Source organism: Antechinus flavipes, chromosome 3, assembly GCF_016432865.1.
Source record: "Antechinus flavipes isolate AdamAnt ecotype Samford, QLD, Australia chromosome 3, AdamAnt_v2, whole genome shotgun sequence".
NCBI classification, from domain to species: Eukaryota; Metazoa; Chordata; class Mammalia; order Dasyuromorphia; family Dasyuridae; genus Antechinus; species Antechinus flavipes.
The window spans coordinates 578,406,363-578,427,714 of record NC_067400.1 but is presented as its reverse complement, the minus strand read 5'-3'; the positions used below and the strand labels follow the sequence as shown (position 1 = coordinate 578,427,714).

The following is a 21,352-nucleotide window of genomic DNA, read 5'->3' as shown; positions in this document are numbered from 1 at the left end:
CAAAAGATCCTTCAAGATCCTCTAATCAGACTCCTTCATTTTACAAATGAGGAAGTGAAAGAGGTAACAAAGCTAAGGAGAACAGAACTTGTACATAAATCTTCGGGCTCCAAATTTTTATTGTTTGAACAAGATGATATCAGGTTCTTTCCTGTTGTGACTATCCCCAGTGAGAAGAAGGGTGGGGTGTTATGTTTATTTTAAGAGGGAAATAAAACATTTTAAGTGGCATTCATGGAGAGCATTGTACTGAAGAGGAGTGGCTAACTAGCAGGCTTCTTATCCCATATGGACATTTACTTTCAAAAACCTGACTTCCACAGCATTTTAGAATAAGAAGGGAATTCACAGGTTACATACTCTACCCACATCTGATTAAGAATGTGGTCTATAAAACATGTAACGTGCTCATACCGTCTTAACCTTTCGTAAAGAAAGGAGAACCCACAACCTCAAGGCAAGTTGTTCTCTCAAATTGCGATCTGCCTCTAGAGCTTTCACCCTTTGGAGCCAGCCAGAATAAAATGTGGTTTCCAATTGGGCCTTGGCAGCTTGCGCTGTCAATAACTGCTGAATTTTTTGTTTACTTCCTTATTTGGGGTTTCAGTTCCTTAATTAGCCATTTTTGTTTTGCCCTTTCCCAGTCCAGTTATATTTTTCCTTGACAGAGAAAACAAGCAAAATGAGAAAGATTGAGTTACCTTCTTTTGAACAGTGTAGTGATTAGAATCAGAAAAACAAGGCCCAAACATGTCCTTGACATTTGCCAGCTGTGTGATTATGAGTAAGTTAACTTCTCTGAGTTTCACATTTCTCATATAAGAAATTGGCATGACCATCCCTCCACAAGACACAAAGCTCAAACAAGATGATATATATGAAATGCCATATAAAAGTGACAATCAGTTATCTCCCTCCCTCTCCCCATCCTGAGTAGTGGACTCCTCTCTTTGGCGCTCTCTGACACTCCTGACATTCATATAGGTTCATGCCACAGTGTATTCTCCCTCTTCAATTTGACCTTTCTTTTGTTTGCTGTGGGGATCAAAGATGTTTTCTACTTTCCACACCATTCTTTTGACATCACTTTCCCCCTTTCCTTCCCATAAGCATTGCTTCAATTTGCGTTTTTAGAATTCTTTTGCATTCCCAACTTTTAGTCTTTCTGGCATCATTGAGATGGGTTCAAGAGATCCCAGATTAGGGGTGTGTTAGCTCCTAGATAGGTGGCAGAAAAGTAAAAGGATGGAGGTATCCTTATAATCACATCTTGGAACTTAAAAGACATTGCTCAAGAAAAGGCATAAAGCATAACCATGTCCTCCTAACCTAGACCAAGAAGGAATAAAATGGTTCTAGACTCAATCAAATCAACAAGAAATATTTGTTGAATACCCCTTTGTAGATAGCACTATATTGGAGATGAGTAGCACTCCAACTGGGCCAGTTGGGAAAAGGGCATTCTCTGGTGGACAACACAAAGAATAGACTGGCTAGTCATTAATTTAGGCATGTGAAGAGAAGGACTGAAAAGATCTCAGTTCTTCAGTGCCCTGAGGCTTATAAACTTCTTTCCCTTTATTCCTGCGAAATTAGTAAAAGTATCATCCACATTTTTATCAATGGGAAAACTGAGGCAAACAGGCTGACTTGTTCAGAGTCACATGACTAGTAAATGTGTATGTAAAGTCACATTTGAACTCGGGACTTCTTGACTCCAAGTCCAATGTTCACAGTCATTAAGATTTATTCTGAGAGTGATGTGAAGGAAAGACTGATATAGTAGAAAGAGAATTGCTTTTTGTCCTTGTTATCCAAAAGGACCAATGATATCAGGGGGGTCATATCTTGACCTGCACATGAATTGGATCTAAGTAAGGCACGGCTATGCAAGGTCATCAGCCTCATTCTCTCCTCTAGTCACTCAGAGCCTAGTGGTGATGGCCAGATACAGTGGGAAATGTGGACTTTTTTAAGCTAAGGCCTTTCCCAGGTGTCACTTTGTCTGAGACAATGCCCATTAAATAGTTAAAGAGTTGAGGCAAAAGATGGCTTCGTTTATCTTCTCAAAAGAATTCATATGGGAGAGGAAGACCCTCTGAGTTTCTAGCCAGAACAAAAACATTTGCCATTTACACTTTTGCTGAGCTATCAAAACCAAAACCAAGAGTAAGTGAAGTTTGGCCCGTCTGGAGTAATTTGAGTTAAAGGCATAGGCTAGTAGCTCCATTGGAATCACAGTGGGCTTTATCAAATCTGGTTTTACAGAGCTATATTTCAAGAAATCATAAATGAAAATAACATGAAACAAGAATTAACTTTTGGGGGGACAATGATAGAATGCCTAGGGAAGAAAAAAATGAAGCAAAGTGGAAAGGGAGGAAGGGAAGAAGGGAGGAAGGGAGGAAGGAAGGGAGGGAAGGAAGGGAGGGAAGGAAGGGAAAGAAGGAGGGAAGAAGGAAGGAAGGAAGGAAGGAAGGAAGGAAGGAAGGAAGGAGGGAAGAAGGAAGGAAAGAAGAAAGGAGGGAGGGAGGAAGGAAAGGAAGGAAGGAAGGAAGGAAGGAAGGAAGGAAGGAAGGAAGGAAGGAAGGAAGGAAGGAAGGAAGGAAGGAAGGAAGGAAGGAAGGAAGGAAGGAATTCACTTGCAAGTTAAGACATCCTCCTGATGTCATTGGTTGCCTTCCAGAAGGAAGGAGGTACAACAATCTGTGGGTAATAGAGAGAATGCAATCTTGGGTTGAGTTCTGGCTCCCGCGGGGGCTGCCTCCATAGCCTTGGACATGTTATGTGACCTCAGCGATCCTCAGCACGTCTATAAAACGACAGGGTTCAATGGAATGATCTTTTAGAGCAGCCCCAGATTCCCGATTGACGGGCAGGCTGGAAGCTGGCACAGCAGCTGGGAGACCTGCAATGAGTGGTCCCGGGGACTCTTAACAGAGGTGGCGAGAGTGGGACGGCGAGGAAAGCGCGGCCACGCGACCAAGACCGTGGGTTCGGTGACTAGTGGGACGGAAGGAAGAGGAAGAGGAGGATATCAAAGGTGACTGGGCGGAGGGCGACACTGTTTCGGAAGAACAGAAGCCAGCTTCGGGGAAAGCTGCCCCGGAGCTGAGCGGGTGCAGCCGGAGAGAAGGGAGGAACTGTCCTCCGAGCTGCCCGGGAGCTGACCCGCTAGTCAGCGGACGAAGACGTCCGAGCTGGGTGGGGACAATAAGCAGCTCGGCGGCTGTGACCCGGCACGTCATCTAACGTTTTGGAACCTGTTTTCTCATGTTGTCCTTCCATGCTCTTATGTGAGGAAATTAATGTAAAACACTTAGCAATATAAAAGGCCGGAAACTGCAACTGGAGAACCTTCATCGCCCGCGATCAGCAGTAGCTAGGAGTGGGCGTGGGCGTAGGCGAGCCGGGGGGCCGGTGGGGCAGGAGGGCCTGAGCGGCCAGTCAAAAAACCGGGCCAACCCGATGGGGCGTGGCTTCCGAGAAGGGGCGTGGCTTGCCCAGCGCCAGACTCCGCCTCCTCTGTTTACTCTTTCCCTCCCCCCACCCCACCCCCAGCTCCTCTCCTGGGGTCACGGATCTGCTCTCCAGAGCGCGACCATAGACGTCGGTTAACGGGACTTGCCACGGTCCCGCTCTCGCCGGTACGCGGAGCTCCCGGGAACTGGGGGAAGACGGCGTAGCGCGCAGGCGTGAAGGGCCATTTCCGCGGGACGACGGCGAGCGGAAGGGGAAGTGAGCAGCGGGGCTAGCGGGCCGCGTCCGGGCGACTCTGGGAGGAGGAGGAGCCGAGAGGTGAGTGTGGCCTCCCGCCCGGTCACCCTGTGCCGTACGTGCCCCCAGCGCCGCCCGCTGCCTGCCCCCTTCCCCGGGCTCCTCCGGTGACTGTAGCCGGGCTCCTACCCCCCTCTCCCCGCCCCCGAGCCCGCCGTGAGCCCGAACGGGCGCCTCCTTGCCCAGAGCCCAAGCTGTGGCCCGGGACTGCTGCGCGAACCTGAGCGCTGAGGGCGCGCAGGGGCCGGCCCTGACCTTGCGGGCTGCGAGTTCGGTGGCCGGCAGTCACCTAAGGGCTTCGGAGGGAAGCAGCAGCGGCTGCGACCGCTGGGTGGGCGCGAGGGAGGCCGGCCGCTATCTCCTCGCGGCGCCTCCCTCCGCGGCCTTCCTCCGAGCCCTGCCCAGTCCGGGGCTCCTCTTTAACCGCTGCCTTCATTCAGGGCGACACGGGGTCCGTGGCCATCCTACTCCGAGAAAGAGATGCCGAGGCCAGACCTCGAAGCCCGGGGCCGGCCCCGATCCTAGAGCCAGTAAGTTGTTGGCATCGTACTTAAGTCTCCCCTCCCCTGTGCCAAGCAGGGAGCGCCCAGGTCAGCCAGCTTGGACCAGAACCTTTTCCAGGTTGGGTTTTCTTCCCCTTGGGCATGGCGTTAATACTTTAATAAGCAAGGTCCTGAGAAGAAACCACTTCACCCGCCAGAAAGTCCAGATCTGGGATCGAGGGGCAGTGAAGTCGAGTGGCCAAGGTCCCTCCAAGAATGCACAGCCTAACTCGGTGGCCGGGGGCAAAGAACAACGTCCGTCGTCTTGGCGATAGCTGAAGCTCTTATAGTTAACTGGGGACCCAGAAGATTTATGAATATTTCCATCAAATCTCCTTTGCTTTACAGTTGAGAGACTTGCTGTTCCCAGAAATGGCCTAACATGAGGAAGCCGTGCCAGGTGGGAGCCAGCTGTGATACCGGAGATGGAAACAGATTCTGTAAGTTAATCCATCTATCTGGATGGCCGGCAGGGTGGGGCAACAAGAACACTCCATCTGTGTAGAAGCCTGAGGGACTGCTGACCACTTCATTGAGTAAAAGTGCTAAGGCTCCATCATCCTTCTGTGACAGCTACAGCCAGGAAATGCTTCTTTTCAAACCACCTTTATCACCAGCTTCCTCTTCACTCTGCTCTCTAATTCCATTCTTCCTCCTTTACTACAATTTTAGAGGAAGAGGTGGTCTTCTCTCCTGCTGCCTTAAAACTTGTCCAAACCCTCAATCCCTTCCTTAAACCTTCATTGTCCCTTAATTTTTTCTCTTTCATAATCAAACACCTAGAAGAAATGATTGCTGCCTCTACTTAATCTCTCATTCACTTAACCCTGTGCAAGTTATCTTCATAACTATTTAAATAACTCTAAAATCACCCAATTTATCATCATATCATTATTATTATATCTCTATCATGTTCTTTTTTGAACTTTCCTTCTTGACCTCTCTGCATTTTTGACACTGTTGGGCAGTGTCAGTATCTTCTGGATAGCTCTCCTTGGGTTTTACTGACAATATATTCTTCAAATATGTCTCACAGATGTTTTTCTTTGTAGAAACATCCTTGTCTCTCCATACTTGAATACCTCCATACTTGAATAGATTCCAGGCCCTTTAACCTACAATTCTAAGACTGCATTTCCAAGTGCCTGCTGACGTCTCAAACAAAACAGATCTAAAACAGAAGTTAAATTTAAACTTCCCTAAACCCAGCTTTCTTACTAATTCTTCTGATTCTGTTGAGGACACCACCATTCCTTCAGTTATTCAGCATGTTAACTGTTCTCCCTTCTTTGCTTCCATCATCTTTACAAACTGTCAAAAATATTTCTAAAGCTAGATCTGACATGTCACTCCTCTGTTCAAGAAGTTTTAGCTCCCTAAGAATAGCTTCCTATTGCCTTTTAAAAAAATGAAAGCTCCTCTATAGTATTTAAAGACTCACAAATCTCCAAGCAGGTTATAAATGACTCCTCACAGACTCTAAACTGACTTGCTTATACTTGTGCAAATACTATGTTATATCATAGGATTGAAGCATAAGAAAATAATGATTTCAAATGCTAGAGCTAAATATGCCTATACATAATCATACACAAATGTTATTTGTGTAAATTGGGGAAAGTAATTGAGTTCTGGTTTTCTTTTAACATAGACTATCCCACTCTGGCAGAACAAACCACATGGAGCTGCTCGAAGTGTGGTGAGGAGGATTGGGACTAACCTGCCTTTGAAGCCATGTCCTCGGGCATCTTTTCAGGTAAAGGAGCATGAAAGCTAATAAGGATAGGCTGAGAAGAAATCAAATTTGTCTCAGAATTGAGACAGCATGATAAAGAGCATTGGGCCAGGGGACAAGAGATCTGGCTCTTTGTCCTGACTCTGCCCCTTGTTGCCTATTGATTTCAGTCAAGTCACCACACCTCCCTGAATTTTTACATCTCTCATGTCCATTCCAATATGTGATTCCATAAATATTTTACTACTTCCATTGTTCCTTTTAAAAATATATTTTTGTTGATATTTTTTCTTACATTACTTAATTTCCCCTTCCCCAAGATAAATCCTTTAAAACAATAAGGAAAAAACTTAGCAAGATGAATTGATATTTTTTTAAGTACTAATATTCAGTGTTTTTTAACTATAGTAGGAAAGATCTGAATAGGTAGGTCTCCTGATTTCTGTCCTGTTCAATTGAGAAATGCAACAGATATGGTGGAAAGTGAACATGAAACCTGGAGAGACTTAGATTCATTTTAAGATTTCCAGTTCTGTGATCTTAGTTTCTTTATCTGTAAAATAGAACTCTTGAGAAACCTACATCACAACATTGTTATGAAGACTAAGAGATAATGTTTGTAAAACATTTTATAATTTTTAAGGTAATATGAAAATATCAGCTATTACTTATTCTTGGTTTCTTCGTGAGGAATGGCTTGGAATAAGACCCTTTTTTCATATTATTTTCCAATTTCTACTCTGCCAGACAGGCTTCAGTGCTCATAGTGGAGTACCCCTGAATATGCCTAATGCAAATTTATGTAAAGTAAGAACTGTTTGTATAGTAAGCCTGGTGGCCATGAGGAAGGAGGAGCTGTTCAGAATACATGAAGGAAATTCTGGGTATTCTGATCACCATGCAATTCAAAATAGTCTTGATTTTATTCAGTGTAGACCTCTGTTGTTGCCTATTAGACATCTCAGATGAAATATCTTATAGATATTTAAGCTCAACATGAACTTATTTTCTTTTCCCCAAAACCTTTCCTCCTTCCAAACTTCTTTATTATTGTCAAGAGCACTAATATCCTCCCAATTAGCCAGCTTGCAACCTAGCTGTCATTCTCAGACTGGGAGTCACACCTAAGACAAGGAAGGTGATAGCACCATAGAATCCTTGATAAGTTTGTTATTTATCCTCAGACTGTTGCATTGACCTTTTTACTCATCTTATAGACCTGAAAGAACTAGCAGGTAGGATTTTTGAGCCATTGTCAATGATCCTTGAGACTGTGGAGAAAATCTTTTCATCAGATATTTCTGATAAAAGTCTGTTGTTCAAGATTTATAGAGACTTGATATGAATATATAAAATCAAGGGTCTTTTCCCAATAGAGAAGTAGTCCAAAGATATAAACAGACAGTTCTCAAGAGAATTGTAAACTATTAACAACCACAGAAAAGATACAAATTAAGATGAGGTTTTAGTTCCCACTATAGATCAGACAGTGATGAAAAAAGACTGAAATAATTGTTAGACTGGGTAGGAAGACAAATACTTGAATAGGGAATAGGGAAAAGAGAAGGGAATGAGTTACTAAGCACCCAGTGTGTCAGGCACTGTGCTAAGCACTATACAAATTTATTTCACTGATTATGTCAACTTAGAAGGGAGGTTATCCCCATTTTACAGTTGGAAGAAACTGATAGAGATTAATAAGATCCTCAGGATCCTACTGTTAGTAAAATCTGAGGTCAAATTTGAAGTCTGGTCTTCCTGACTCCAAACCCAGTACCCGTCAGCTGCCTCTGATACACTCTTGGAGCTGGGTACTAGCCATCTTTGATTCTTCCTTCTCTTATCCCTCATAATCATTCAGTTGTCAAATCTTGTCAGTCTTATCTCCATGATATTTTTCACAACTATCCCTCAGTTCAAGCCAGTAGACATTAAGAAAGAACCTACTATGTACCAGGCACTGGACCAAGTCATGGCAATTAAAAAGGAGATAAAAGACTGTCCCTGCTCTCAAGGAGCTTGCACTCTAATGAGAGATACATCCAAACAAATATGAATCATACTATGTACAATATAAATAGAAATAATTCAAAGAAAGAAAGCACTGGAATTAAGAGGGCTTGGTTAAGTCTTCCTGTATAAGATGGGATTTTAGTTGGGACTTAAAGGAAGCCAGGGAAACCAGTAGTTGGAACAGAGGAGAGAGCATTTTAGTCATGGGAGACAGCCAGAAAGAAGGCCAGAGCTGAGAGAGAAGGTTGTTTTGTTCATGGAACAATAATAAGGTAATTATCATTGGACTGAAGACTATATTGGGGAGGAAAGTATAAGAAGAGTTGGTTGGTAGAAGGGGTTTGGTCAGGAGGGGCTTTGAATGTCAAACGGAGCATTTTATATTTGATCCTGGAAACAATAAGGAGGGCTCCACGGAAGTTTATTGAGTAGAGGAGTAACATTCATACCTGAGCTTTAGGAAGATCACTTCAATGGCCAAATGGATTAGAGTGGAGAGAACCTTGAAGCAGGCCACCTCACAAGCAGCTGTTGGCAGTAGTCCACCTGTGAGAGGCAATAAAGTCTACAACAGAGAAGTGGCAGGGTCAAAGGAGAGGAAGAGGGCAAATTCCAGAGACCTTACAAAGGTGAGATCAACAAGCTTCCCCAACAGCTCAGTTATGAAAGTTGAGTGAAGAATGATTTGTACAGTCTCTGCCTTAATTTAGGCTTTTAGCATCTCTTGCTTGCACAATGCAGTAACCTAGTTGTCATCCCTGACTCCATTAGTATTCCCTAATGCCTCTTACTCAGCTGCTAAATTTGTGTGTCTTAATTACAGAAATGACCATAGGATATCTCTTTCCCCCTCCCTCAGCTCATCTTTGCAACTTCAGTTCCTCAAGGGAAAGAACAAACTAAGCCCAGCATTTAAGCCCCAGCCTTTTTATTAAATTACTGCTATAAATGAGGCACTGTGCTAGGTGCTGGATTGAATACAAGTCTACAAAGAAACAGTTCTTGTTCTCAGGGAGCCATTGAGGCATAGAGAATGTGGAACTACAAAGTTAAGTACAGAATATTAATATCTATTATCCAAAGGGTTTTCCAAGTCAGAAACACACTTCTTCATTCTTGACAGAATCCCTGGCTTCTTACAAAGGATGATTGAGGTGCCCAATAATATATGACTTCTTGCCTAATCTTCCTCCCTCACCCTTCCACATTACCTTCTTCTTTGTGAAAATTTTCTATTTAGTTGTGTTCACCTTTCTAATAGAAAGGAAATTTCTTGAATCCCCAGGACCTAGCCCACGACTTTGCACATATAAAACATGTAAAAAAGCTTATTGAATTTTTAAAAAACAGGTTTAATCATGTTTAAGGAAAAACTTTCTCAAGAGAGTTGTCCAAAAGTAAAATAGGCTACCTCGGATATAAGGGGTACTTGAGAGCTACTTATTAAAGACAGGTATGCTATAGAGTGGGATTGGATTCCTTCTTCTGAGATTCTGTGTGGCTTTTGCCTCACAGAAATTTCTTTTGGACTCGCCAACCTCAGGACTGAAATATTGAATCATTATTCAGTGCTTCCCATGCTAGGAAATATGTTTTGTATATTGAAACAGATGAGTCTTGCCTATAGGGAATACTTGGTCCAGAGCACTGTGAGCATACATGTTGACTACAATGACAGATGACAGCATAACTCAAACTGGAAAGAGCCTCGGCCCATCTAGGCTGGCCCCAACATGGTACAGATAAAGAACAATAAGTCCACTGAGGTTAGAGCATGCTTCTAAATGATAAAGGAATTCAACAATCTGGTTTGGCAAGCATCAAACAAGGCCTGGTGCTCATTATTAAGGAATTACTGCTGCTAACAAACACAGTCCTCCTGAATAATGCTTTGGGTGTACAAATAGATATGATACAAGAGAAAGTGTGATAAAGACAAAGCACTTTTCAGAAAGGTGAACAAGGAGGGAAATCGTAGGGAAAAAAGCCCCATAGGTGAATATTTGAGAAATTACATTGTTGGGGTGATCGTAATAGCTCTTCAGGTTAGGGATTAGATCATGGAACCAGAGAAAAGAAGGCCACGTTTGATACCCATGGGGATCAGTCAGCTCCATCATGCAGAATCTGTACCAGTACCTCATAAATAAGTTATTGAGGAAGACTGAGTGAGCTGGTAGCTTCCAAAAATCATGTTGTCAGAAGAGCTCAGTGCACTGCAAGACTGGGTATAAAAAAATTACTTGTAGGTATTTTCTTTCTTAACCCTAGTAAGAAACCAAAAAATCTTTAGGGATGACTGAGATGTAAAAATTCCTCTTTAGAGGGGTACAAGCTTTTTCCTTCCTCTCAAATGGAGATGGGAAAACCATGAGTGAGCAATGCTGTCAGATGTAGGTACCATCTTAGTTGGTTTTGCTTAACTGATTTGTTGTTTCAAAATCAATGTATGAGTTAGGTAAGATGAGGCAGAGAGAGCATAATATAGCTGAAAATGACTCATAAAACAAGGCATCAGTAACAAAACTGGAAGGAGGTTAGGCAAGACTCTCCCTCCTCCCACCATGCCCTCATGGTTAGAAGATGCAAAGGGACTTAGTGGGAGCTGATCCGACCCCTTTGATAGTGTTAAAGGTAATGTTCTACCTTGTGTAAGCCTGATGACCTTATACTTTCTATTTTATGCTGCAATGGGATCCTCTTAAATCTGTGCTAAAGCTTCTCGACTCAGTAATACAGTTTACTGATAGCCCAGCTTGGGAATTAAGGAGACTAATCAAGGTTAGTTGGTGGTAGGAGGAGCTTTACCAAAGCAGCAGCTTTAAGGCTATTTAATAGCTAGAGTCAGGAAGACTTACCTTCCTGAATTAAAATCCAGCTTCATACACTTTATTAGTTCGGTGACCGTGGGTAAGTCACTTTATCTTGTTTGCCCCGGTTTTCTCATCTGTCAAATGAATTAGAGAAGAAACAGCAATCGAGTCCAATGTCTTTGCCAAGAAAACCCCAAAAGGGGTCATGAAGAGTCATACATAACTGAAAAAGTGAAATGACTATTATTAGGCTTTGAAATTTAGAAAGTAATTTCATTGTGATATAGGGATTTTCATTTTACAGAACTGTCAGGACTAGGGAGAAGCTGCATCAGCCTCTCACTCCTGGTTGTTTCTGCTCCTGATAAGAACTTTTATTTTCTGAGAGGAAAAGATGATAATGTGGGAGGGGATGTAGGAAAATTGGAACACTAATACATTGTTGGTGGAGTTGTGAACGGATCGAACCAGTCTGGAGAGCATTTTGGAATTATGTTCAAAGGGCTATCAAACTGTGCACACCCTTTGACCCAGCAGTGTTTCTACTGGGCTTATATCCCAAAGAGATCTTAAAGGAGAGAAGGGACCCACATGTGCAAAAATGTTTGTGGCAGCCCTTTTTGTGGTGGCGAGAAACTGGAAGCTGAGTGAACACCTCTCAGTTGGAGAATGGCTGAATAAGTTATGGTATATGAATGTTATGAAATATTACTGTTCTAAGAAATGATCAGCAGGGTGATTTCAGAGAAGCCTGGAAAGACTTACATGAACTGATGCTAAGTGAAGAGAACAGAACTAAGAGAACATTGTACACGGCAACAAGATTACATGATGATAAACTCTGATGTATGAAGCTTTTCTCAACAGTGAGGTGATTCAGGTCAATTCCAAAGTCTTATGATCTATCATAAGAGCCATGGAGACTAAATGTGGATTACAACATAGTATTTTCATGTTTTTTTTTTCTTTTTGATCTGATTTTTCTTGTGCAGCATGATAAATGTGGAATTGTGTAGAAGAATGGTACATGTTTAACATATATTGGATTACTTGTCAAGGAAAGGGAAGGAAAAAATTTGGAATAAAGTTTTTGCAAGGGTTAATGTTGAAAATTATCTTTGTATATATTTTGATTATAAAAAGTTATTTAAATAAAACCTTCATCTTCAAATGTGGCTTCAAAACAGACTTCACTGTTTTGAGTACAAGAATAACTCAACTTAATCAAAAGCAGATAATTTAGAAGAGCTAATTTTTAACCTGAGTTTTAGAACTTATTGTAAGTAAACTCTTGTTGAATTCCCTTTCCTGAGGTGAAGTTTCACTGGATTAGAGCATCTGAGTGATTTCTGCTTGTTTTTGAAAGTGCTTAGGGAATTAGGGATTTGGGAGGTTCATTTGGATTGGGTCTGCAACATTTAGGTTTTATTGAGCTGTTTCCCACTCCTATCTTGCTAGTTCTAAAGCAGATCTAAAGAGGCCAGGCCCTCTGGAAGTCATTAATAGCTATTAAGTAGAAAATGATTTAGGAAGAAAGCAAATCCTTGGAGGTGGGTAGTGGTTGCAGCAAATGAGGAATTTCTCCAAACCTCACATCTCAACAGCAGCATTTGGCCCGGCAACTAGACTATAACTTAGCCTGCTGTCCATTCCTTCCCCTTCCACCCTCTGTCTAAGGTTTTATGCCTCATCTGGCTTGGATTGTGGGCTATGGGAAAAACCTTGGCCAGTCAGGTGACTTGGATTCTCCTCCTAGTTGTGTAGGAATGAAACAGATTCTTTGTTTTTGGAGGGAGGTTAAAGGCTAGAGAAAACCCTGAGACCCCTTGTTCTTTATACTCTGTTATAAAAATTCATATTCTGTTGGATGTTCTTAAATGTCCAGAGGCCACCTGATGTTTGAAAGTCACCGGTTTGTTAAACCGGTACATCTGTCTTTGGTAAATAGACTGCATCCTGATTTACAAAGAATAGTTTATGAATAAAACAATAGGAAGTATAATTTATCACAAGACTCCTGTTTTAAGGAACCTTGTGGTGACTTTTTGTTGGGTGAATTTCATGGGTGTATCATTGACCAAAAATTGGTGGGTCAGCCATATAATGAGCTCCAAATATAGCAAGCATGCAACTGGCATGTTCTGATGGTGTCCAGGCAGTGTTAAAAGATACTTTTAAAAATGGCCCCACAACATGACAAGAAGGCCGTGGTAAAAGATATATTAGCTCAGGGACAGGAAATGTATAGGACAAGGAAGCACAGTTGAGCTGAGGATCTGCACCATTGGAAGAAAAATTCACATTGAGATCATAGGCGAAATATTAAAGAATTTCATTTGGTAAATACAAGTGAATATGTATATGTATGTATGCATATATATTTGTTTAAAGCCATATTCACCAGTGGCAAACAAATTTGATTGTCCAGACATATAACAGTGATCTATTTAAATTGAAGTGTTTGTTGAGATGACAAGTTGTTTATTAACGATAAAAATAACAAAGTTGTAGTACTTGTAAACATTTGTGCAATATATCACCAGATTTCTATCCCAGCAAAAATCATCAGAATGGCCTTGATTGGCTGTTTCTATGATGAGATTATTTGGTTCGGCCCCACCAAAGAGCCTCTTTGTTTCTTTCCATAGACACTGCCCAACATCTCTGACCTGTATTTGAGCGATGTGCCCCCTGTCCCTACTTTGGCTGATATTGCCTGGATAGCAGCAGATGAAGAGGAAACGTATGCTCGAGTCAGGTAAAGAATGGGAACCAGGCCTAGGTGTAGCAGAGTCTAGAATTTGATTGGTTGATCAATGATGGACAGAATCAGCTACACCCAGAGAAGGAACACTGGGAAATGAATGTGGACTACTTGCATTTTTGTTTTTCTTCCCAGGTTATTTTTACCTTCTGAATCCAGTTCTTCTTGTGCAACAAAAGAACCGTATGGTTCTGCATATATATATATAGTATACTTTATATATATATTGTATATATATATACACTTTATATAAGTATATATAATATATCTAGGATGTACTATAACATATTTAACATATATAAGACTGCCTGCCATCTAGGGGAGGGGGTGGAGGGAGGGAAGGAAAAAGTCAGAACAGAAGTGAATGCAAGGGATAATGTTGTAAAAAATTACCCAGGTATGGGTTCTGTCAATAAAAAGTTATAATAAAAAAAAAAAATTTGACTGGCAAAGTTGTGGAAAGTGTAGGTTCCCTGCCTCTTTGGAGCCATATATAATAATTGAGGTCCTCATTAATTCAGCAGACATGGTAGAGACTTTATGTTCATTGCTAGAAATCAGAGAGTTGATAGTCTAATGGGGGAAAATACATGTATACCGTGATACAGAAGTGAATGAAAAAGTGCATGAAAGAGGCATGTGCAAAGTGCTATGAGAAATTTGCAAGAGGTTGCTTTTTTCTTTGTTTTTTTAATAAGTTTGTTGATGTCTTCTATTTCTTACATTATCATAGTTATATCCAATAATTTCCCCTTCCCCCTCCCAAAGAGCCATCCCATAAAACAAATAGTATTTAAAAGGGAAAATAGCATAACTGATCAATACATTGGAAAAGTTGGAAAAACATATTTGATGTGTAACACCTGTGGACCTCCTACTTCTGGTGGTTTGAAAATGTTCTCCTATCTATAAGAGATCACTTTCATTGAGGGTGGGAAAGAGGAAAAGTCTTGGAAGTCATCCTTAGTGAACTGTGAAGGTAAGGACTCTATAAGCAGATTAGAAATTGAAGACAGGACACTCTACATATTGGAGCTTTGCAACGGAAGAATAGAAATAGGAGAAAGTCTTACACTTTGGCTGAGACACTGAATATGTGAAGGAAAGGAAAGTGAGAAATCTGGAAATAGGGTTGGAATTGGGTTGTTCGAGAGACTTTGGTAAGTTCCAAAATTTTGCAGTGGAGAAATGACAAGATCAGAGTGGCATTTGGGAAATTATTATGTCCAGCTTAGATATAAATGTAGTGCTCCATGGACCATAGGAACATTTTAGAGAACTTTTATAAAGATGCATTTTAAGGGATTCTTTCCTAATTAGATGAAATTGAATTTCATCAATTCTATCATATCATCACCAAAAGCTGATCATTATCAAGGAGAATAATATTAGCTCTAACATGTACTTCACACATGCATTTTTCCACTTTTAGAAAGTATCTTATTTCAGAGCTACTTCTGTCTCATCATTGAGCATCTGATAGTACAGTAGAAAGAGCACTGGATCTATAGTCATAAAGATCTGAGTTCAAATCCAGTTTCAGATAATAACTGGCTTTGTGACCTTAGGCAAGCCACCTATTTTCTGTCTGCCTCAGTTTCCTCATTTGTAATATGAGGGTAATAGTTCTTCCTCTTCCCCCTGCCTTGTGAGAATCAAAAGAGTAATATAAGTGTATTAATATTAATTGGCATGACACATAACAAAATCCAGGTGCATTTGGTCCATGTGTCTTAAATGGCTATTAAACTTGGGAATGTTTTACAATTTTAAATTTAATGACTAGACATATTTTTTTGAATAAAGCATTGAAAGGGGGAGCAGTGTAAAGGATGAATTTAAGGATGACTATATTCCAAACATTCAGACCAAGAAGGAAGCTACAAGGATTATTTTACCTAAACCCTGGAGTCCAAGGAAAGACTCAGAGCTGTTGTCTTTTTTTTTCTAGTTGGACAGTTTGTGTTTGCCAGTGGAGGCATGGGCAGGAACACATGAACTTTCTAGATTCAAGTAGAAGAGCAAAGTGGTTCCAGCTAGCTAAAAATTTCCCCTTACTTTCAGGAGTGACACTCGGCCCTTGCGGCATAAGTGGAAGCCCAGCCCACTGTTCGTCATGCAGCGCAACGCCTCAGTGCCCAACCTTCGAGGGCCAGAGGAGAAGCTCCTGGCCTTGAAGAAGCCTGTCCTACCAGCCCTGAGCCGAACTACTGAGCTACAAGATGAGCTAAGTCACCTACGCAGCCAGATTGCCAAGATTGTGGCAGCAGATGCAGGTAGGAGCCTCAAAAGCTGCCAAAGAACCAGATACCAAATCCAGGAAGCAAACGAGAGAATTGGAGTACTAGGTCCCAGGAATGGTAATACCAGAACAGTCTCTGATAGGGCTTTCCTGAAGCCTGGAGACCCATCATGTGGTTTTCATAACAGGGAAACAAGTTTGAGGGGCACCTCACTCACTCTGTTGTTACAGGCCTTCTCAGGCAAATATGAGCAAAAGCTGAAATCTTTAAAAGACCAACCCAAAACCTGGGATTTGAGGATGATCCTAACCTTTGATTAACTGTGCCATTTAGATACCTATATTTAGCTCAAATTCCCTTAAGGTTTCATCTTTTTCTAAAAGTAAAGGTTCTTTCTCCCCCCACCTTCCCTTGAATCACCCCATTTCTCCAGTTGTTTCACACCTATAGAGGTGGGTTCATCTAGAGACATTGGGCACGGACAGAGATGGGTCAGTCGGGGAAAAGATCCCAAGAAGCTACAGCAGCCCAGGAATGCTGGAGGTCTCTCCAGCGTTGCCATATTTAGCTTTTTCCTTCCCCAATCCTACTAGTCACACTTTCCTTTCCTACTTTCCAAATTTCATGCACTTTCTTTTCCATGAGGCTGAAAAATTAGAAGAGGTTAAACTCCCTAAATCAGAATTCTGGGAGAGTGTCCTTAGGAGACATCTTATTTTCAGAGAAATAGGTACAGTCTGACTCTTAAGATAGGGACCCCCTAGCAAAATTGGGGAGGAGGGGAGGAGAGAAACCTTGCCCATTAAATGTATTGGGCTGGCTGTTGGAGAATTGGCAAACAGGATTTTCAGAGGAAAGGGTGCAGAGAATAGGAGTCGTTTTTACCATCTCCAAAAAGAATATAGTGTAATGAAAAAAACTACTGAAATTTTCTTATAGGGATCCAGGTTTTGGCTTTACCACTTAGCTATATGCTCCTAGGCAAGTTACGTCCTCTCCTGGGGACTCTTCTGTCTGTGGATTCTCTTCCACCTTGAATAGTCTGAGTGTTACCTAAAAAGTGTATTATAAGTCTGCCCTCCTTAATAACTGGGAATGATGCTTGTAGAGATTCCTGCCATTGGTGTTTGCTGGGCTGTGGCAGAATCTATAGCATCTTGTCATGGTGACAACCCAACTGTTGCTCAATTGACTTTCCTGTGGTAAGAAAATGTTGTGTCTTGGCTCCAGTGCCCACCAACACCTATTGTTTTCTTTTTCAGCTTCGTCTTCATTAACGCCAGATTTCTTATCTTCAGGAAGTTCAAATGTCTCTTCTCCCTTACCTTGTTTTGGATCCTCATTGCACTCTACAACTTCCTTTGTCATTAGTGACATCACAGAGGAGGCTGAGTTAGAAGGCCCTGAGCTTCCATCGGTTCCCATGCTTTGTTCTGCCAGCTCTGAATGTTGTAAAACTGATTCCAAAGCTGCCTGCAGCTTGGCTGAAGAGGAGGACTGTGTGTCTCTCTCAAAGGCTAGCAGCTTTGCAGACATGATGGGCATCCTGAAGGATATTCACCGGATGAAGCAGAGCCAAGATCTGTAAGTGGAGTTGGTGGGAAACTCAAACTTTACTTGTCTGCCTTGCTGCCATTTAGCCACCGTTTGGTAGCAGAGGCCCTCGGCCCTGCAGCCACTATGCCCACAGGATCCAAAGTATTGATTTATTGGCACAAAACAGCCTCTTATTGCAGTAGCCATAGAAGCTCAGGCTTTAGAGAGCCTTTATACCAGCCTGGTAGCAAGCTTGACAGTCTGCATCTTCTTTATACTTTCAAATGCTTGTATTCAGTCTCGATCTGTCATCCCTCTCTCCCCTTTCTTTTTCCTCTCCCCCCTTCTCTCCACCTCTTCTCTCTTATATTTGGACAACTTTAGTCTTCATCATTAGAATTGGAAATTCTGTTCTTTGAACAGTGTTGTATAGACCTCTCAACAAAAGTTTATGAGGTTCTGTATCTTTAAACAAAGGAGACTTAAGGACATCCTCCTAACTAAGAAGCCACAGAGTCTCGGCCTGAGGACATTACCATCATTAATAGGTTTCAGAACTACCTTATTTCAGTATAGTAATATCTACTTATGTGCAAGGTTCTGTGCTGAATAAAACTGCTTCTGGGGGCTAAAGAGGAGATACTTTTTTATCCAAGAGCTTTTTTTCTGAAGGGACTGATTCTTTCTGCTTGCTTATGGATCTTCAGTCTCTCTTTTTTAAACTAGTTAACCCAGTTTTTCCTGGAGTATTTATTAGACCGTGACATCAGTGACATTTCTACAAGTCCCCCAATCCAGATTGAACCTTGCCTTGTAAGAAAGAAAAATATTCAACCAAAAATAGCAACTCTACTGAGATCTTCAAAGTGTTCTGCCTTTATAATCTCCTTGTCTCTCTGATATGAGGTGGGAGATCATATTATCATCTCTTTCCTAAGACTTTTACTGGATTTTCAATTACTCAAGAATTCCGCTTCTTGACCCTGGTAAACTGGACTAGATGTCTGTTTCTGTTTTGAGATTCCATGCTAACTGGTTCCCTCTCATTTTCCCCAGTTCAATTTTCAGGAAATAACTACACTACAAAACACAGCTAGAACAGCATTACTATTAGGTAGTATCCCTGAGAGTCTGGAAACCTGTGTTCTAGATTAAGCTCTGCTACTTAGTCTCTTCTCTGAGCCTGTCCCCTCATCATCTAAAGGGCCTTCCATTCCTAATGTCTGATTTCTATGATTCTTTGCTTTGTGGAAACCTTTAGGAGCCCAGATGTCTGGCTATATAATTGCTTTGCCCCAAAAGTGCCATCCCCATAGGTATGTCCTATCTCATACCATTTGATAAGACACCATCTGATATATGTATCTACTCTGAGATTTCTCCCATCAGTGTCTCCTTTGCCTTTCTTATGTTTAGGACCCAACTTTTAGAATCCCTCAATATGGAGGGCTTCCCCCAGCTTTCTTTTCTTTTTCTTTGTCCACAAAGCAATCTAGGCCAGTTGCTGAAACTCACTCTGAAAATTCTTAGAAGCTTTGGGGGTTTTCTTGTATCTCAGTTCTAGTCTTACACCTGTTCTGTTACCCATTATAACCTCATTGTACTTAAGTAAGTTATATTTAATTGAAGCATCCATTTCCCAGATGTCTGGATGCCTGCTCATTAATAAGTAGCTCACATTATTCCAACACTTATATATCCATACTTACACACACGTATCATTTTTTCTCACAATTGTGTAAGGTGTCCATAATACTAAAATTGTTATCTTCATTTCACATATAAATTGGAGGCTGTGGTGTGATTGATTTGCCTCAGACAACTCCCCAGTACGCTATCCCAGTACAGCCAGGACTTAACCCACGTCCTCTTTAGTACTTAGGTTTAGAGGACCTGGGTTCCAGTGCCATCTTTGCTCCTCACTCTCTTCCCATTATCTCATCTGTAAAACTAATGATTTTCGACTTTGATGAACTCTTAAGGTCGCAGCCCTATGAAATTACTAAGATGCTTTTTCCCATTACAGTGTCCTGTTGGTTTCCTTTGGTCTCATGAAATTTCTGTCTCTGTATTCTCCTTCCAGCACCCCTCTGGAATAAGACCTCAGCATAGCCTTTTACAGAATTACTGAGATGTAAAATAGCTTAAGAAAGAGAGAGCCCTGTCTGGCCCCTAGAGAAGACCTGAGGAGCAGTGAGATAGTCAAAAGCTGACAGCAGGATTCACTAAAAACCTGCTAGTTCTGTGTAGCAGGATGCCAGAATATAAAAATGTCGGATTTGTGAGCAGTACTTCCCTGCATGGATTACCTCCCTCCCCCACTCCCCCCCCAGTTCAACCTATGAATCTTGTTCCCTGTTGATTCATTACCTTTTGTACTTTTAGAAATCGGAGCTTGATGAAGGAAGAAGACCCTGCTGTCCTCATTTCAGAGGTGTTGAGGAGAAAGTTTGCTCTGAAAGAAGAGGATATCAGCATGAAAGGAAATTGATGGCCCTATCTATGGCTCCCTATATATGGTCCTTTTCTCTATAAGCTATTTCACAACAGACACTTTCTGCCTTGCAATTAGCAATGTCCTTCCACAATGGAAAAAACACTTGACAGTCTAGAAATGGGAAGAAGAAAGAAAAACTGAACTGCTTCCCTACACTTCAAATCTTAGCAAAACTTTTAAGGACAATGTTCTAAAAAATAGTTTTGATTTGAGGGTTTGCAGATAATCAGTCGTGTTGCTTTGGTTGTTTTACATGGAAGAACATGGGAGTTTTTGTTTATCTTCTGGCCCCAGACTGATGACTAGCTTCACTGCACTATCTATCCAGTTCCTGGTCTCACTGGGCACATGCAATATGCCCCTCAGACTCAACTGCTTCTTGCAGGGTGTCAGGGTTTTGGGAGCCTTGAAGTCTTCTCAACACCAGTTATAAACCAAGATTCTTGACCCCTGCCCTCATGTACCAACACCCAGCTGTACTCAGGCCTCCTATGGATCCTGTAGCTCTTAACTCAAGAGCAGGCTGCTGCTGGCAGGCCCCGGGGCCAGGGCTGTTTTTTTTTTTTTTTTTTCCCTTCTTAAACACATTTTGTAATACTGTAAAGAAACCAAATCTTCCTATTACCCCACCAGGATCCTTTTGGCCTCCTCATTGCCATGGCATTGATATCTTGTTCCACTGCCATTGAAGGATCTCAGCAAGGAAGAAGGGGGAGCGGGGGCTGTGCTTCATCTGGGGCCACTTTTCCTCATACTCGAACCCATTAGGTCATGCCAAAGTCCTCACCCAGCACACTTAATGCATGACTCGGCCTTCCTTGGGACCTCTTCAGTAAAGGTGTGCACGTGTGTGTGGTGTGTTTGGGTTGAAGCACTACCTGGTATTAAAAGAAAGTTTCTGAGTGGTTACTTTTGTTTGCTGGTATGTCTGCACTTTGAGATGTTCGTCCAGGTCACTTCTACAGCCTAAGTCATGCTATTTCTGCAAAGATAAGAAATCCTTAAGTCCATACCTTCCAGCTTCTTTCCACATGTCATAAAATCTTTGAGGGGGAGAAAAAAACACTAAGCTGAGAGCAAGTTGCAATCCTGCAGATAATTTGATTTAGGCAAGAATAGCTTCTCTTAAATGAACTGGCAGGAATAAACTATCTGATGAGTCGTTAGTGATTTTATTAGCAAATTTTACATGAAGACTCTGGCCAGGCAAATCCCAGACTTAGGTTTTCTCCCATCCATATTTCCTCCTGGCCAAAACCAAGTTATAGATATGCTATCTCCACACCACACCTCTGTCTCCACTAAGCTATTGGATGCAACCCAAATATGGTTGAGATATATCAGTTTACCTGACTCCCAAGTATAATAACCCCACAGGCAGGATGTATAGTGTTAGAATCTGGAAGACCTGAATCCAAATCTAGCCTTAGTA

At 41.8% G+C, this 21,352-nt stretch overlaps 1 protein-coding gene across 2 annotated transcripts; it reads left to right on the top strand.

Moving 5' to 3' along the window:
• Nucleotides 1-3,573: 3,573 nt before the first annotated feature.
• Nucleotides 3,574-20,829, top strand: MTFR1L (mitochondrial fission regulator 1 like). Of its 2 annotated transcripts, none has more exons than XM_051988180.1 (7): nucleotides 3,574-3,798; nucleotides 4,668-4,759; nucleotides 5,971-6,075; nucleotides 13,529-13,638; nucleotides 15,709-15,920; nucleotides 17,150-17,471; nucleotides 19,809-20,829. In XM_051988180.1, exons 2-7 carry the CDS (start codon nucleotides 4,745-4,747, stop codon nucleotides 19,912-19,914), a joined length of 870 nt encoding a protein of 289 aa, XP_051844140.1. In that variant the 5' UTR covers nucleotides 3,574-3,798; nucleotides 4,668-4,744; the 3' UTR covers nucleotides 19,915-20,829. The 2 variants fall into 2 exon arrangements, with proteins under 2 accessions (XP_051844140.1, XP_051844139.1); XM_051988179.1 differs by lacking the exon at nucleotides 3,574-3,798 and adding an exon at nucleotides 3,805-4,307.
• Nucleotides 20,830-21,352: the final 523 nt, after the last annotated feature.